The sequence below is a fragment of the Schistocerca nitens genome, chromosome 2 (genome assembly GCF_023898315.1).
Source record: "Schistocerca nitens isolate TAMUIC-IGC-003100 chromosome 2, iqSchNite1.1, whole genome shotgun sequence".
Classification (NCBI taxonomy): domain Eukaryota; kingdom Metazoa; phylum Arthropoda; class Insecta; order Orthoptera; family Acrididae; genus Schistocerca; species Schistocerca nitens.
The window spans coordinates 508751236-508769116 of NC_064615.1; the positions used below are offsets into that span (position 1 = coordinate 508751236).

The following is a 17881-nucleotide window of genomic DNA, read 5'->3' on the forward strand; positions in this document are numbered from 1 at the left end:
AAACTGCTCCATTCTGGAGATACTCTTCCCTACACATCCTGTCGTATTTCGGTTGTCTGGTGATTACCGACATCGCGTTCTGGCCTGGCATTCGACAGTTCCAGGACGTCTATTGACAACTGGCTGCATGGCAGGCTGTTGTCTATACTACTCTAGCAGGTGATTGGCAGACATCTTTAGTCGTGACTGTCCACTGTCATATCAGAAAGTGACGCCGGTAGTCACCTGACAACCGCAGTAAGACGGTGTATACAGGGTAGTTCAGCCCCAACTATGTGCACTGCAGTCTGCAGTGTTATATCTGGCCTTCAGAAACCACGCACGAGAGTTTCAGGCCTCTCGCTCGCTACGCGCAAACTGTTACTGTTAGACCTACAGAAAAAACGATCACGATGCTTTTGTGGAAAAAGTAATGTAGTTAAATTTTGTACTAGGGTATGTTTTCGCTGGAGGTCACGGTTTTCGAGTTATTCAAGAAAAACATAGGAAAGTGACCTTCAAACGCACCTCCATCCTCACACTCATCCCTCACCAGTCAGGATTCCTAGTACGTTGTTCGTGGCACTCCCTCCTACCACTGTACAAAAAATTTCGTTTGCACGCACTATTTCCGGCAATCGACCCTTTTTTTTTCTCTATTATATGGAGTATGATTTTTGAAGGCTAGATATAACATTGCTGGTAGCATAAAACGACATCGGCAGGGGCAGCCGAATCACCATGTGTAGGGAAGACCTTTCTCAGAATCCAGCAGTTAAGTCACTCTGAAGGGCACCGCTGCACAGGCAGTCGAAACATCTGTTGCACAGATTAGTGCTTTATAACGATGTGGCCTGTTCGTGATTCGAATTCATGATACATGATACTATGTTTACGATTACATCAAATTGTGTGGTACTTCGAGACAATAAATTCTTTTGCCTACGGGTTCTAGCAGTTGTTCAGCGACCCTTTATCAAGGGCACTATACACTGCTGGGCGTCAGTGTAACAACTTGGAAAACATGCACTGTACATAAATAACTTATTACACAGAAACCGAAGTACGGAGTGCTTCCTATTAGAGTATCAAATAGGAAACGGAATGCTCGGTGTATTCGTGAAATCTTTCACGTCAGACAATTAATCGGTGGTATTTGTCGAGTCGCCTCTCTCCCTCTTCTCTCTGTCTGTCTCTCTCCCTCTTCCTCTCTCTCTCTCTCTCTCTCTCTCTCTCTGGCAGCAGCCACCGCCAGTCTCTTGGCCCTTTCGCGTACCCAACGATAATTGAATTACTGGCCCCCACACTGACCTAATGAAAGTATAAAAAATCAAATCAAGCATCAACAACAGGTTTGTCGTATTTGTACGTTTTAATTAAACTACCTATGTTTGTCACTGACACATGACATTTTGCAACTCTAAATATTAAACATGGAGCGTTTTCAGAGCTCTGACCGTGCGAAGTGGGGCAGTGATTAAGGCACTGGAGTCACATCCGGGAGGATCAGGGTTTATTTTTCTGTCCGACCACCCACATTTTTCAGTAGTTTCCCCAAAATCGTTAAAGGCAGATGCACCCTCTGAAAATGCTGCCGTCGACTTTCTTCACATCCGAATTTGTCATCCGTTTTTAAATGACTTCGCCGTCGACGGGACGTTAAAATGTAATCTTCAAATCTGCTAAGCATACTGATTTGTTATAAATTCGGTAACGATAGAAAAATACTGTTGAAAGAGGCAAACAATGTGATACTGGCGTACCTTTCGGTTAAATCATAGGAGATTTCGGCAGCATCTCTACCGACTCGGATGGTCGCACTTCCTCTACGTGAACGCGGCAATCAGGAAGATGTTAATCGCATTTGATTCGGCTGTGACAGTAGACAGCAGGAAACCACGATACTATTCCAGCTCGTGATGTACTCTGGCATTACATTACCACGGACATTTAAACCCTTTTAGTGACCTAAAACTTTGTAAATCAGAATGACAAATTAGAAAACAGCAAATGCGCTCTTTTTCATACTGTATTAAGTACGACTTCTGTTATAAACACTCCATTTTTACTAATTTAACTATTTTAATTTTCTTATATTTTCAATTTAATTTCAGGTTAAATGAATGTAATTATTAATTGTTGTCGCTTAACGGTTTCAGTCTGTTACAGACTTAAATGTAACAAAATCATACGGAGGATAGCTGTACGTGTGATGCCCAAAAGCTATTAATAAATTTAAAAGAAAAAGTCAAATCTTAGAATATTCTACTGAATCATTTCATTCGACACCAGTAAATTTTCACAGATTACGAAACACAAAATTCTTTCCTAACCTTTATATGCATGCAACATGTGCAACGGGGATAAAAGGATGGTATCAATTTTATAAACTCTGGTGCCTTCATTGCAAGTGTGTTAACATTAGCTAATTCTCAGATTTCACGTAACGAGAGGTTGTGTTGACCAGCATTGTGCCACTTTTTTCACTTTTCCTCCCTGAAACTTCTTGGTAACTGGTGCGTCCTTGAGGGGCTAAACACATGGCAGTCGCTTGGTGCTAGAACAGAAAAACGTGCAGGCTGGGGTATATATTCAAAGCGAAAACCATTAATTTTTTATGCCTTTATTTTCGGCTGGTTATAGCCGTACGCTATATTTCTCTACAGTATGCCAGTAACCAGGCGTCACCCATAAATGGAACAGAAAGAACCTTTAGTAAATGTCAAAATGAAATGTACTCACTGCCATCCTCTATATTATGCTGCATGAGGCAATATTGACCCTTCGACTTATCTTGGAAGAGAGGTTAGGGAAAGGCAAACCCACGTTTACAGCATTTGCACAGTTAGAGAAGGTTTCTGACAATGTTGACGGGAATACTTTCTGTGAAATTCTAGAGCTAGCACGGACACAATACAGGGATTGAAAGGCTATTTGCAACTTATACAGAAACCAGACAGTAGTTATAAGAATCGAGGGGCGTGAAAGGGAGCAGTGGTTGAGAACAGAGTGAGCGTTGTAGCCTATTCGCCGATGTCATTCAATCTGCACACTGAGCAAGCAGTAAAGGATCACGAATTAAAGTTCAAGGAGAAGAAACAAAAACTTTGAGACTTGCCTATGACACTGTAATTTTGTCAGAGACAGCAAAGAACTAAGCAGTTGGACGGAATGGACAGTGTCTTGAAAGGAGGATATAAAGTAAATATCAACAAAATAAAAACAAGGATAATGGAATGTAGTCGAATTAAATCAGGTGATGCTGAGTGAATTAGATTATGAAACGAGACACTTAAGTTAGTAGACGAATTTTGTTATTTGGGCAGAAAAATAGCTGATGATGGCCGAAGTAGAGAGGATTTAAAATACTATACTAGAGATGGCAAGAAAAGCGTTTGTGAAGAAGAGAAATTTAACAACATCTCATATCGATTTAATTGCCAGGAAGTATTTTCTGAAACTATTTGCGTGCAGCCATGTATGGAAGTGAAACATGGTTCATAGACAGTTTAGGCAAGAAGAGAATAGAAACTTTTGAAATGTGGTGGCACAGAAGAATAGAACTGGGGAGAAAAGAAATTTGTGTCACAACCTGATTAGAAGAAGTAATCTGTTGACAGGACACATTCTAAGACATCAATGTAGTATTGGAGAGAACTGTGGGGGTAAAAATCGTAAAGTATTAGTAAGCAGATTCAGATGGATATAAGTTGCAGTAGTTACTTGTAGCTGAAGAGGCTTGCACAGCATAGGGTAGCATGGAGTGTTGCATCAAACCAGTCGTGAACAGAAAACAACAACAATAGGAGCAGATATAGGTATAGGTACCTGTACTGTTGCATAATTTTGTAGTACTAGTAACTGTTGTTGTTGTTGTATGAGTGTTAGTAGTAGTAGTAGTAGTTTTATTCATCCGTAGGTCAAATTTACAAGAACAATATTACGGTTTAAGAAGAACAAAAATAACGTAATTCACATGCACAGACATTTACAGACCTACAGGTATAGTTTGTCAAGAATGGGACAGGTAGTTGGCCGTGGCATCGCAGTAGAATCATCCCGGCATTTGCCTGAAGTAATTCACGGAAACCATGAAAAACCTAAATCAGGGTGGCCGGACGTTGATTGGAGCTTCCACCCACCATAATACAAAATCTGTGATGCCACATTTGGTGTATCCCTAGTGTCCAATACTATTTTGCACAGTGTTACACTGTTCATTCACTCCTCACTATCAGTCAGTACATACACTACAGACACTATAAACACACCGTTTCATAATGAACACTACTGACACTAATAGCTGACGTGAGGTCCATAGCGAGAAATGTTTGATTCCCATTTTGTGTGCCGCAACTTCCTTCCCATTTGCTAGCCCTAAAAACTGAGTCAGCAGAAGGAGTGAACAAGGTGTTGAGCGCAGAAAGTTGATAAAGTGTCAGTATTATACATTGCATAGCTTTGGGAGCAAATTATTCCAGAAAAAAACGGTGTGAAAGTGTTACGTGAAATAATACGAGGGCAGTTCAATAAGTAATGCAACACATTTTTTTCTGAAACAGGGGTTCTTTTATTCAGCATTGAAATACACCAGGTTATTCCCCAATCTTTTAGCTACACAACACTATTTTTCAACGTAATCTCCATTCAATGCTACGGCCTTACGCCACCTTGAAATGAGGGCCTGTATGCCTGCACGGTACCATTCCACTGGTCGATGTCGGAGCCAACGTCGTACTGCATCGATAACTTCTTCATCATCCGCGTAGTGCCTCCCACGGATTGCGTCCTTCATTGGGCCGAACATATGGAAATCCGACGGTGCGAGATCGGGGCTGTAGGGTGCATGAGGAAGAACAGTCCACTGAAGTTTTGTGAGCTCCTCTCGGGTGCGAAGACTTGTGTGAGGTCTTGCGTTGTCATGAAGAAGGAGAAGTTCGTTCAGATTTTTGTGCCTACGAACACGCTGAAGTCGTTTCTTCAATTTCTGAAGAGTAGCACAATACACTTCAGAGTTGATCGTTTGACCATGGGGAAGGACATCGAACAGAATAACCCCTTCAGCGTCCCAGAAGACTGTAACCATGACTTTACCAGCTGAGGGTATGGCTTTAAACCTTTTCTTGGTAGGGGAGTGGGTGTGGCGCCACTCCATTGATTGCCGTTTTGATTCAGGTTCGAAGTGATGAACCCATGTTTCATCGCCTGTAACAATCTTTGACAAGAAATTGTCACCCTCAGCCACATGACGAGCAAGCAATTCCGCACAGATGGTTCTCCTCTGCTCTTTATGGTGTTCGGTTAGACAACGAGGGACCCAGCGGGAACAAACCTTTGAATATCCCAACTGGTGAACAATTGTGACAGCACTACCAACAGAGATGTCAAGTTGAGCACTGAGTTGTTTGATGGTGATCCGTCGATCATCTCGAACGAGTGTGTTCGGACGCTCCGCCATTGCAAGAGTCACAGCTGTGCACGGCCGGCCCGCACGCGGGAGATCAGACAGTCTTGCTTGACCTTGCGGCGATGATGACACACGCTTTGCCCAACGACTCACCGTGCTTTTGTCCACTGCCAGATCACCGTAGACATTCTGCAAGCGCCTATGAATATCTGAGATGCCCTGGTTTTCCGCCAAAAGAAACTCGATCACTGCCCGTTGTTTGCAACGCACATCCGTTACAGACGCCATTTTAACAGCTCCGTACAGCGCTGTCACCTGTCGGAAGTCAATGAAACTATACGAGACGAAGCGGGAATGTTTGGAAATATTCCACAAGAAATTTCCGGTTTTTTCAACCAAAATTGGCCGAGAAAAAAAATGTGTTGCATTACTTATTGAACTGCCCTCGTAGATGATTCATTATCGTTATTATTATTTATTTGTGTTACATTTTTACCATACGCCTACTCCGTATAACCTGTATAATCCATCACTGTAAGTAATGCATTGCTTGACAGGCAATTTTTAAGTACCTTTTTAAATAATTTTGTTTATTATACTCCTTAATCTCCGCGGACAATTCATTGCACAGTTTTACTCGTTGGTAGAAAATGTTTTATGTTAAATGTTTTTTCTTTCTTGTAAGTTCAGTCTCGATCTTGTTCCATGCTCATGAATAGAGCTGTTTGTGGAGTAACTATTAATGTTATATCTGATGTGTTCAGCTGATTCGTAAACGCACTCACATGATGCAGTTAAAATCCCTATAACATGTGTACAATATGGTGCACAAACTGCCAATAATAAAACCCGGAGCGAACGACAACAGTGCGATGAACTGTAGACAGATGGGTGAAACAGTGGCATGCTGGCGGATGTCACAGATGTTCCAAAAATACTGATTGTTGTTCAGTTTTCCATGTTTAAAATACTGTTATCCAACCACAATATGAGGAGCTTTAGTAAAACATGTTTCGAGACAGCAGGTCAAGAATACTCTAGAAATTAGGCACACCATTAGTACATAGTGATGAGATTAGTTAGTTCACTCACCGATACTGAACTGCAGAAAAAAAAAGCTTCGACAGTATACTGGAAGTATTACATCTAAGTGTAATCTTACTTCTTAATTTCTGTTTTCGTTTCATACCCATCGTGATGTAATGATGCTATCTTTCTTTTCAATGTTATCGAACTACGTAGGAGAAACAAAAATGTTTGGAAATTACTTTAAACAATGTGCGCTAGCGCTATTTTTGTGGTCAGCTATAAACAGTGAAGTGAAATGAAATAGTTATTGTTTCATTGCAAATGTAGTGGCACTGAAAATACACAACTTTAAAGATTCAAATGCGTATTTCAGATAACATGAAACATGAAATATAAAATACGCAATATGCACGTCTGAAAAACACAAATAAAAACATATTTGAGGGGAAAACAATGTACAGAGACGCAAAACGCATGCGGCTCTTCCACCGAGATTAAACCCAACCGTCAAAAGCAATTAATTAATCCTGTCACAGGCAACTGCACTGCGATAAAGCTTCGTTTTAAATCACTGTGCTTAATTACTCAACTCGTTTGAAAAGCGCAGAAAATAAAATTTTCTCAACAGCGTACATTCAACAAATCTAAAACGTGATGTGGACGAACTCGGTGTCAACCTCTTTCGATCCTTTTAAAATATCGTCAGACCGATTTTTTCAAGTGCTTTCCGACAGTTTTCTGGGGAAATTTCGCTGAACGGCTGCACTGAAATGTCAGCAACTATATCAGTGCAGTTCCACTTACAGAAAGAAGATGAAGTCGCATCAGACAAGGTGTGGGCTACAGGAAAGGTTCTCCAGAGCCCTGAAGACATTTCTTTGAGCCATCAACTTCCGACTGGCTCCATGTGGCCCGCCACGACTTTCTTTCCTCTGTCAACCAGCTACTGCGACTAAATAGGGTACACGAATTTTTAGGTGGTGTGCCAGCAAGTTGTTGAGATTAGACCAAAGTACTATCGAGTCCCACATGAATGGATGATTTCTCCTGTTTCTCCTAATCTCCTGCTGGGTGTTTTCTGATGGTTGAACATCATTAATATGGAAAACATAATTATGGTAATAATAGTAACCAAAGGCGACCTCATATTTCAAACTGAAACAGATACTTCCGTACCTTCGAACACTATTTTCGTTTTACAATAAACTCAAAGCATCACAAGAGTAAAGACACGCCACGTCGCTTGAAGAAACCTATTTATTGAGATGTGTCAGCTCAAAAATTTTTGGCATTTATTTGCACCAAGATAAACTTTTTCCTTTCTTATCCATTGTCAAGAAGAGTGATACCCACATGTAATAGTTTCCTCATGTAGTCTGGTAGCGCATACATATGAAATACTGTATTTCGTTAAACAATTGTACACAATGACAATAACAGAGCTGCTAATTTTACGGTCTTCATTAAGATTATGGGTAAACGGAGTAGTTCAACACCTCGATGTGATCATAGTCATGTAAAGTATGTGTCACATCTATAATGTGTATAATTAAAATGTCGTAGAACATTACACGGCTTCTTCGAGGGCATTACTGCTAAGAAGGAATCCACTCAGAAAGCTTTCGAGATAAAACCGTCGCACATCATTCATGAAACCCTGAACTGAGATTCGTCTGACCACTAACACAATTCCAGTACTCCACGTCTCACTGTGAAAGTCTCTGGGCAGCAGTGAGCATATGTCCAGTCTCTTGTGTCAGCTCTAAATGTCTACATTACACTTTCTAAAACGGAGCAGGATGAATTAGCTGTTTGCCATGCAGCAGCTCCTGCGTCATACCCGCGATCCTTGGCACACATTGTCGATTCCAGTCATCATAACCGCCTTCACGCTGCGGCTGTCAGAGCAATAACTCGGAGAACCAGTCGTAAATCACTCGTACGTTCGTTTTGGCTCTTATTATATTAAAAAATGTTACATAACTTACAATTTTGTGAGAAGAGCCATTAGACCAGGCTTATCTCGAAGGAAGGAAAGTTTGGTTTGACATCCGTCGACAACGAAGTCGTAAGAGTTGTATAGCTTAGAATGAACCATACCAGCATCCAACGCAGTCCATTTAGAAAAATAACGAGAAACATAAGACTAGTTGGCCGGACGGAAATTGGAGTGCCACTCTTCTGGAAAGCAATCATTTGTAGGCACCAATGCTACAGCCTGAACTACTCCTTCGGCTGATGTCTGCCGCTCTCCTGTTACTGTGCCCCTCTGCCTCTGATTGTCGACATCTCGTTACGCGACCTTAAATCAAAGAAGTAGCTTTCATACTTTAGACGTACTGGCTTTCTCCTTGGCGGCTTATGTCGTTTGGTGTGTCGTTTGGTGCGAACGTATAACAACAAACAGAATTTTTGCCGAGCTTTGTTAACAGTATAAAATAATCTTTGTTGACAGTACTGTGTTGCAAGATCGTGTAACACAACCGCCCTTCCCAAACTCGGCACATATCGGGACGCACATGTGTGCACCCAAGCAAGGAGTGTAACAAATAGAGCGAAACTTACCAATTTAAAATACACCCGTCTAATTAGCGATTATAGACCCTATCCTAGAGAGCAACTCGTGGGTGAAATCGTATTAGAGCTGTTAATTTTATTTCAGATTCCCTAAATTTCAACTGCAAAGTAAATCCTTGTTAAAAATTCCAAGAGGATGAGGACCGTAAACTTTTTCTTTAAGTACTGAGGAACTGAAATCCTAAATCGGATTTCGGTTGTGATAATTCGGAGAAAAGTTGATAACTTGCTCAAAATAGCGGTAACTGTTAAAAAACCCGTTAAGATCAAACAGCTTCTTCCTTGCGTGGACACGGCGATACAGCGATGACTGTCAACAGTTGGAACCCCCGTCAGCAAAATATGTGGTCAGTTCTCTATGTTACTGGTTGGTCTCTGCTCCTCCTAGTAGCTGGCAAAGGCTCTACTTTTTTAGGGTTGCAAGCTCACTGAAGTGAAAGGAACTCGAAGTTCATAAAAATACAGACCTCTGCCGTCCCAAACCCAATCGTCGCTTCAGCCGCATTCTGTTAGCTTGCATCTGAAGTGACGACCACTGCGAGATGCTATCGACACGAACGCGCTTTTCTCTTGCTGCGAACCTCCCCACAGCTAATCACGGCCTTCCTCTTCATTACTTTAAGGACAACGTCCCAATGTCGGTCGTGTACAGACATCCCGTATTTACTCGCTATGCGCGGCCAAACACCGACAGCACCAGTTACATGTAAGAAATCACTGCAGCCAACCCCTGTGTCACCTTGATCTCATGGGTTCAGCATTTTCTCCCTGACGTTACAGGATCTGTTCATGTATTTTCTCCCAAGCACAATATTAGTGCTGGTTTGTTTTAAACAGCTTAGAATGTTGTAGTATATGCTATGTAGGTGCGAAGCCGGTGCTTTCCACAGTTGAGATTATGTGCGAAATTAATTTGAATCCCAGAGGCGTCTTCATTTTCTCTGTAGATCGAGGCTAGCTTGTTTTAAACTGCCTTGTGTGCCAGTGAGAAGATCATACAGCCGTCATAATTTTGTTTGTGTACGGGACCCCAGACTCTAAATATTTCGTAAAAGAAAACATTTATTAAAAGACTAGAAACCCGCCTCGATTGCAAAAAAACATCTAGTGTTAACCTAGGTTTCGGCGTAGATAACTACACCTTCTTCAGAACAATAAAACCCACAAGTGCCTAAGAAGACCTTTGTCAATGATTAAAAGAACACCATAGCTATACATTTATAAACGAAAAAAGGAAAACACAAACAGTACATATGTACAAAGTCTAAACCGTTACTTAACTTAATGGTGTGACCTCCACCTCACACCGGCCTATGTTCGATGGGCCGTGACCCGCCATAAACTGCAGCTACAAATGGTCGCTCACTTACACGCGCAAGACAAGGGAAGTTACTCGAATGCGCATGCGCATACGAATACGTGAAAGTTTATACATGGGTCGTGGCTAAAAAGCCCTTATATTCCCAACCGTGGATCAACATATATCAAAAATTAGAATGGATAGAATAAGTGACGAACTAAATAGGAGATGAAGCTTAAAAATAACCACACACGGTTGCTTGTGCTAGGAAAGAAACATATACGAAGCTACCTATGACAACAGGGGGAACTCTTAAAAACCGTGTGCGGTTATTTTTAAGCTTCATCTCCTATTTAGCTCATCACTTACTCTATCAATTCTATTTTTTTATATACGTTGATCCACGGTTGGGAATATAAGGGCTTTTTAGCCACGATCCATGTATAAACTTTCACGTATTCGTATGCGCATGCGCATTCAAGTAACTTCCCTTGACTGGCGCATGTGCATAGGTAGCGGGTCGGGCGTGTAAGTGAGCGACCATTTGTAGCTGCAGTTTATGGCGGATCATGGCCCATCGAACATGGCCGGTGTGAGGTGGAAGTCACACCATTAAGTTAAGTAACGGTTTAGACTTTGTACATATGTACTGTTTGTGTTTTCCTTTTTTCGTTTATAAATGTATAGCTACGGTGTTCTTTTAATCATTGACAAAGGTCTTCTTAGGTACTTGGTGGTTTTATTGTTCTGAAGAAGGTGTAGTTATCTACGCCGAAACCTAGGTTAACACTAGATGTTTTTTTGCAATCGAGTCGGGTTTCTAGTTTTTTAATATATTAACCAACGATTGCTGACGCGCTGCGATGTTGAAGGTTCTTAAAGAAAACATTGTCTGTCGTAGGCTGTATATTTATACAATTTATTTCCTGTATCATTGGCCAGTTTCGACTACTAGGTAATTAGCAAACACACATAAACGGTCCAGTAATATTAATGTGACCACTGCTTATGGTCGACGTCAACGTACAATAACCACTCAAAGAGCAGGTGGCAGCACTAACAATGAACGATATGAAACTTCCTGGCGGATTAAAACTGTGTGCCCGACCGAGACTCGAACTCGGGACCTTTGCCTTTGGCGGGCAAGTGCTAGTTCTGCAAGTTTCGCAGGAGAGGTTCTGTAAAGTTTGGAAGGTAGGAGACGAGATACTGGCAGAAGTAAAGCTGTGAGTACCGGGCGTGAGTCGTGCTTCGGTAGCTCAGTTGGTAGAGCACTTGCCCGCGAAAGGCAAAGGTCCCGAGTTCGATTCTCGGTCGGGCACACAGTTTTAATCCGCCAGGAAGTTTCATATCAGCGCACACTCCGCTGCAGAGTGAAAATCTCATTCTGGAAACGTCCCCCAGGCTTTGGCTAAGCCATGTCTCCGCTATATCCTTTCTTTCAGGAGTGCTAGTTCTGCAAGTTTCGCAGGAGAGCTTCTGTAAAGTTTGGAAGGTAGGAGACGAGATACTGGCAGAAGTAAAGCTGTGAGTACCGGGCGTGAGTCGTGCTTCGGTAGCTCAGTTGGTAGAGCACTTGCCCGCGAAAGGCAAAGGTCCCGAGTTCGAGTCTCGGTCGGGCACACAGTTTTAATCCGCCAGGAAGTTTCATATCAGCGCACACTCCGCTTCAGAGTGAAAATCTCATTCTGGAATGAACGATATATTTAGCGTGTCGGGGGGACGTGGAAAGCAGTGTAGTCGTAGTAATGTGGAAACGGAGAACGGTTTACCTGACTTACAAAAGGCCACGATCATTGGCTTTCGAGCGAATGGTGGAAGCATTTCAAAACCGCTAAGTTTGTAAACTGTTCATGTACCACAGTGGTTAAAGTATACCACGCAGCCGGCCGAAGTGGCCGTGCGGTTAAAGGCGCTGCAGTCTGGAACCGCAAGACCGCTACGGTCGCAGGTTCGAATCCTGCCTCGGGCTTGGATGTTTGTGATGTCCTTAGGTTAGTTAGGTTTAACTAGTTCTAAGTTCTAGGGGACTAATGACCTCAGCAGTTGAGTCCCATAGTGCTCAGAGCCATTCGAGCCATATACCACGCATTGCAAAATGGCGCTATCCAAAACCGGCGACGAAGCAACTGTGGTGCACCATAGATAATTGGGGTCAAAGACGGCTGCGCAGATGTGTACAGGCGAATAGACGTGCAACTGTTGAGAAACTGACCGCCCAGATGAACCAAGGGACAACCAACGAGCGAACATTGCTGCGTGTGGTCCTCCGCAGCCGGTGACTGGTTCATGCGCCCATGCTGACTGCTGTTCATCGGCGACGAAGGTCAGAATTTTCCCGCCATTATTGCAATTGACCTTTACGGATGAACCAAGCTTTATGTTCCAACGGACAACGGCCGTTGGCCTCTATGGCGTGAAACGTCTGAAAGGGCACAGCTGAGATGTGTTTTCGTGGCATTCTGTTGGCGATCTCGCTAGTGTGGAAGGCACAATGGAACAAAACAATTAAGCATCTATCCTTGGGAATTATGTCCGCCCCTACGCGCAGTTTGTTTTTCCTCGGTAGGATGACTTCCACCAGCAGGACAATGCAAGGTGTCACACACCTCGAAGTGTTCGTGCGTGGTTCTAAGAGCGCTAGGTGAAGTTTAACGTACTCCCCCGACCACCAAAATTCCCGGATTGAAATCTAATCGAGATTCTGTAGGACAACCACGATCGAGCTGTTCGCCTTATGGATCCTCAACCGAGAAACCTAACGCAGCTGGTCACGGTACTGGAATCTTCTAGCACCCTTCTAGAAACTCACTGACTCTCTTCCAGCATGTTTTGCGCTGCTAAAGAATGTTATTTTGGCTTTTGGCAGGTGGTCAGGTCATTGTGACTGGGCCGTGTACATTAACACTATACACCATGTCGCATGAGATATGGCATACAAGTCAAATTATCGATCCACTTGTGAAGCCACACATGAATAACAGTATACTCCGTATCGAATGCAAACGACAGGGCAATAAAATATGCAACAAATCCACATACTGTATAACTGTCGGACGAAAATTGCGTGTTTTCACTGCAAGAGCTCTGCGAATCACATGCGAGCCACATCTGATACGACGTGCATCGGTTCATTTACATCTATTTCATTAAAAAGTTGGTCAATACAAACTGTTAAGAGTTAGATGAAAGATGCCCACGCAAGGAAGCGGATTCGGGGACAATCCCATTTTACTCTCTAGTAGCGGCTGTAAAGCTTTTTATCACATCTGGGTATTGCCAGCCGGTGTGGCCGAGTGGTTCTAGGCACTACAGTCTGGAACCGCGCGACCGCTACGGTCGCAGGTTCTAATCCTGCCTCGGGCATGGATGTGTGTGATGTCCTTAGGTTAGTTAGGTTTAAGTAGTTCTAAGTTCTAGGGGACTGATGACCTTTGAAGTTAAGCCCCATAGTGCTCAGAGCCATTCGAACCACAGCTGGGTATTACTTTGGGTAGAATCCCAGGGCCTGTTCGCTGAATTCTGACGTTCCAGTTTCCTAGTGTTAATCTCTTGAGCGCATCTGCAGGGGTTCTATCTGCTCAGAACGAATATCAACAAACAACCCGTCTTTTCGTTATCCTGAAACGTGAGAAATTTCGCACTATCTCGACAGCGTTTCTGTCTGTCTGTCCCACCCCCCACCCCCCCGCTGCCCTCCCGCCCCCCCCCCCCTTCGCAGTAGTCACAGTGTGTACTAGTAATAGTAAAAGGCCGTTCAAACTTAGTATCTTTGTAATAAATCATTTATGTGTATTTGTTCACGGTGTCAAGGAAATTTCTACAGCGTTCCCCTCTATTGCACATTCGCAATCGTTACTTCGGGTACAAGTAAGATGATGTCTCTCCAACGGAGACTGGGCTGAGAACAAAGAACTTTCAATTCCTATCACTCGCTTCTTGCTATTGTCCTATGCTGACTGTGCAGTCGTAAGATGTAACTATCGCTTTTTGCTAGTGGCATGAGGCATTAGTTTCATATTTCAGAGCCCTTACTCTGAGCAACTTGCATTTAACTGGTTCTTTCTTCATCTTGGGTGCGGAGTTCATGGGATGATTTCTTTTCGTAATTTGAACATGAGAGAAGTACAGATGACGATGAATTTGTTCTTCTTTCAGTCTACCTAAAGATGTCAGCCAAAATCCACATAATTAGCTTCAGTATTTTATGTTAATTTTCTGCGTATTTGTTTCTCAAGAGTAACATTGCAGTTACATTCCATGGTGTTTTTTTTAATTTTCAATAAAAATTAGGTAATTGTGCAATCGACATCTATTTGTGAAATATTTTTCCTATAACTTCTCAAATGACTAAGCGACTGTTATTTAGCAAATATAATCAGGAATACATTACATTGTTGTTTCAATGTCACAGTGTTTACATGATGTCCCAAATTATGACTGGAATGTTGCACAATAAGCAAAGCTGTTAATGATGGTGAAGAGTGGGTAGTGCTCGCACGTTCGTATTTCAGGCAAACCAATTATTTATTTGCATTAGTTCATAATGCACAGCAAACGAGAATGGAATAGAACATCAAAATGAATCTCATGTACCGGTTTGTAACACATCAAACGAGATTCAAGAAAGAAAAATTACTATAAAAATATTTTTAAAACAGAAAAGAGACAATTTTATGTTAGTGGTATATCATTTATACCGCATTAAAATTTTTGTCGTAGTAATGCGCATACAGTCCTAAGCCGTATTAATATTTCCAATTCAGAACTGATAACGGTTAATTTTCCCTGGATAACTTCAACACTATGGCTGTGGGGCTCCTGATTGAGAGACAGCCTTAGCACGTGCCTCTGGTATTTCGAGCTAACGCTGAAATGCCACGTAGATATCGGAGTCACGTGCAGACCCGGCCGCTGCGCTGGCGTGGGGAGGCCAGTGAACTTACCACCCAGGCAGGCATCGCCCTGGCCGCGCGAAGACGCGTCGACGGGTTCGAGATGGCCATCGGCCGCCATCGCTCGCTGCCGGCGCTCTGGAAAACAGATACACGTGGTTAGCAACACATTGACTCAATTACTCACAAGATTCACTTCACAAATGGTGATGCAAACTTTCTACTAAGAGGATACAGGTATACAGAAGACATAATCCTTCTAGCAACGGATGAAAAAGAATTGTTAAGCCGGTAGATGTTACTGAAACCAAAGGAAAGGGCTACGAAATGAAATTCAATACAAAGGAAACAAAAGTGATACAATTATGAGGAAATAAAAGGGTAAAGATAATGCTGAATGAACTAAAATCGTACCAACGGTGAAAGAGGCATTTCGTAAGAAAAAGGGTTCCAGAAGCAATACGAACAAAGAGGAGAAATGCGATAAAGTGTTTTAAATGGAATGCCTTCCTGTGTTGTGCTTAAACGTAGGTAGGGAAGAAAAGATATGTAGCAAAACTTTTGGGATGTCGACGAGGCGAAGGATAGAGATAATAAGTCACGGAGATAATAAGTTGGATAGGTGGGGTTGGAAAATGAGGAGGCACTGATAAGAATGGGAAAACGGAGACAATTTCTGAATGTGTTAAAAAGAAGAGAAAAACTGGATAGGACTCATATTAAGAAAGAAAAAGAGGCTTCTAAAAACAATCTTTGGAGGGTATATGGAAGGGTAGTTGACCCTGTGGAGGACGGGATTTCAGATAGTAGATGATATGGAGGACAGTAGCACATACAGCAGCTATAAAAAAAAAGCGATGGATCTACCATAGCAGAAAACCGATGTTAATGATGAAACATTTTTGCAGTGAGATAACAAAATGAGACTGTTCCTATTGCCAAGGATTATTTCTCGAGGGATATTATTATGCAATTGTTTTCTAACTTTGAACTGTGCCACTATACTGAGAAATTTACTATAGTCATTTCCCGCTCTCACGCAGAAAATCTCGTGTTTGCGGTTGGGTAAAATAAAAAGAGACTAACGCCGCAAATTTGTGCATACAACAGGTACGTTCAAAGTTGCAGCTGACTGAATACACAGTTCTGCATTCGTTCCCTCCACTGATCGGAACATTTCTATATGAGGCTAGCTCGTAAAGCTACACGAGCAGGCTATAAAACACCTGGGAATATAAGATGAAACGAAGTTACTTTTACTGTCAGCAAAGAGAAAAAATAGAAACTTCGATCAGGTCATGAAAAATCACATCCAGCAGTTGTTACTACAGAAAAGGATTACATCGTGCCGAATATCTCCACCAGAGCTGGGAACCACTGTAAAACAACGACAAATATGCGTGTTTGTTAGCTACTGTAAGCTCACCGTGTGAATACTGCGTGTGGCACATGGGAATTATTGCAGGCCTTCTAGTGGAGATTCAGCACATTCATCGACGGTCCAGATATCAAAAAAATGGTTCAAATGGCTCTGAGCACTATGGGATTCAACTGCTGTGGTCATTAGTCCCCTAGAACTTAAAACTACTTAAACCTAACTAACCTAAGGACATCACACACATCCATGCCCGAGGCAGGATTCGAACCCGCGACCGTAGCAGTCGCACGGTTCCGGACTGCGCGCCTAGAACCGCGAGACCACCGCGGCCGGCTCCAGATATCACACGAAGTAATTTTCAATCGCTTTTTTAATGACTGCGTGGGTGGAAGGACTTTCATAAATTACTACCAGTTACATGAAGAAAGTAGGAAAGGAGGATTCGTGTAATACGCCGCGTCTACTAAATGTCAGAGACGGAGCTAGAGCTCGATTTGAAGTAGGATGGGGAATGAAATCTGATTTATACTTTTCAATGGAACCATTCCAGCGTTACTTGCCTAAGCGATTTTTATAAACACTGGGACACTGATTGCCCGAAGAGGTTCTGAAACCCGCTTCCCCCAAATGCAAATCAAATGTTTTAACCATTGCACAGTCTACTTGATGATGTTCAATATGCAGTGATAATGTGATAGAAAGAAAATATTTCTACGAAATTGAAATAAATAAGCTTGTTCCCAGAGGCAGAAAAATTTACATGTATCACAGGCAATTTCGTGGAAAACTATTGCAACGTATTAAGTTGCTAGGAAAGTAAATAGTCAAAAGATAAGTTGAGTACTTGCAGTTTTTTTGCTTTCCGACTAAAAGCCAGTAATTAAGGGTATAATATCATGATAAGTGATATTAGGACGGCTACCAAGGCGTAAGGTTAGTCATTTCTCCTGCGTTTCTTTCACGAATGAGACAGACATAGAATTGGGTGCTTTGTGCATTGTTCGTACGGTTTTTTGCTGTATAGCTGTAGGCCATAGAACTGTCTGTCAGGGATACAGGATCGTCACATCTGACAACTTTCAGACACCCAACATCCGTTCGTTACCTTGTGTTAGGTTCTATAATTGCTCGGTGCCAAACTTTTTCAGTTCATCTTCGACGAAAACATTAGGGTCTATAAGCTGCCTCACGTAACACAAGCATCTGCAGCTCGGCTTCTTTTTACGTAGGGATTTGATGTGCATACAAAGTGCAGTGAATTGAGCAGGGAATCCTGTACGATGACGGCTTCAAGAACCAGTTGTGGGACTACCCAT

The 17881-nt window shown here is 42.3% G+C and overlaps 1 protein-coding gene across 1 annotated transcript in view; it reads right to left on the reverse strand.

Annotated features, from left to right (window-relative positions):
• Window positions 1-17881, reverse strand: part of LOC126235125 (E3 ubiquitin-protein ligase lubel) — a 443689-nt gene that overhangs the window by 304900 nt on the left and 120908 nt on the right. Inside the window, exon 2 of the mRNA XM_049943859.1 lies at window positions 15239-15325. Within this exon, the coding sequence (XP_049799816.1) occupies window positions 15239-15325 (87 nt within the window). The remainder of the gene's footprint in view (window positions 1-15238; window positions 15326-17881) is intronic.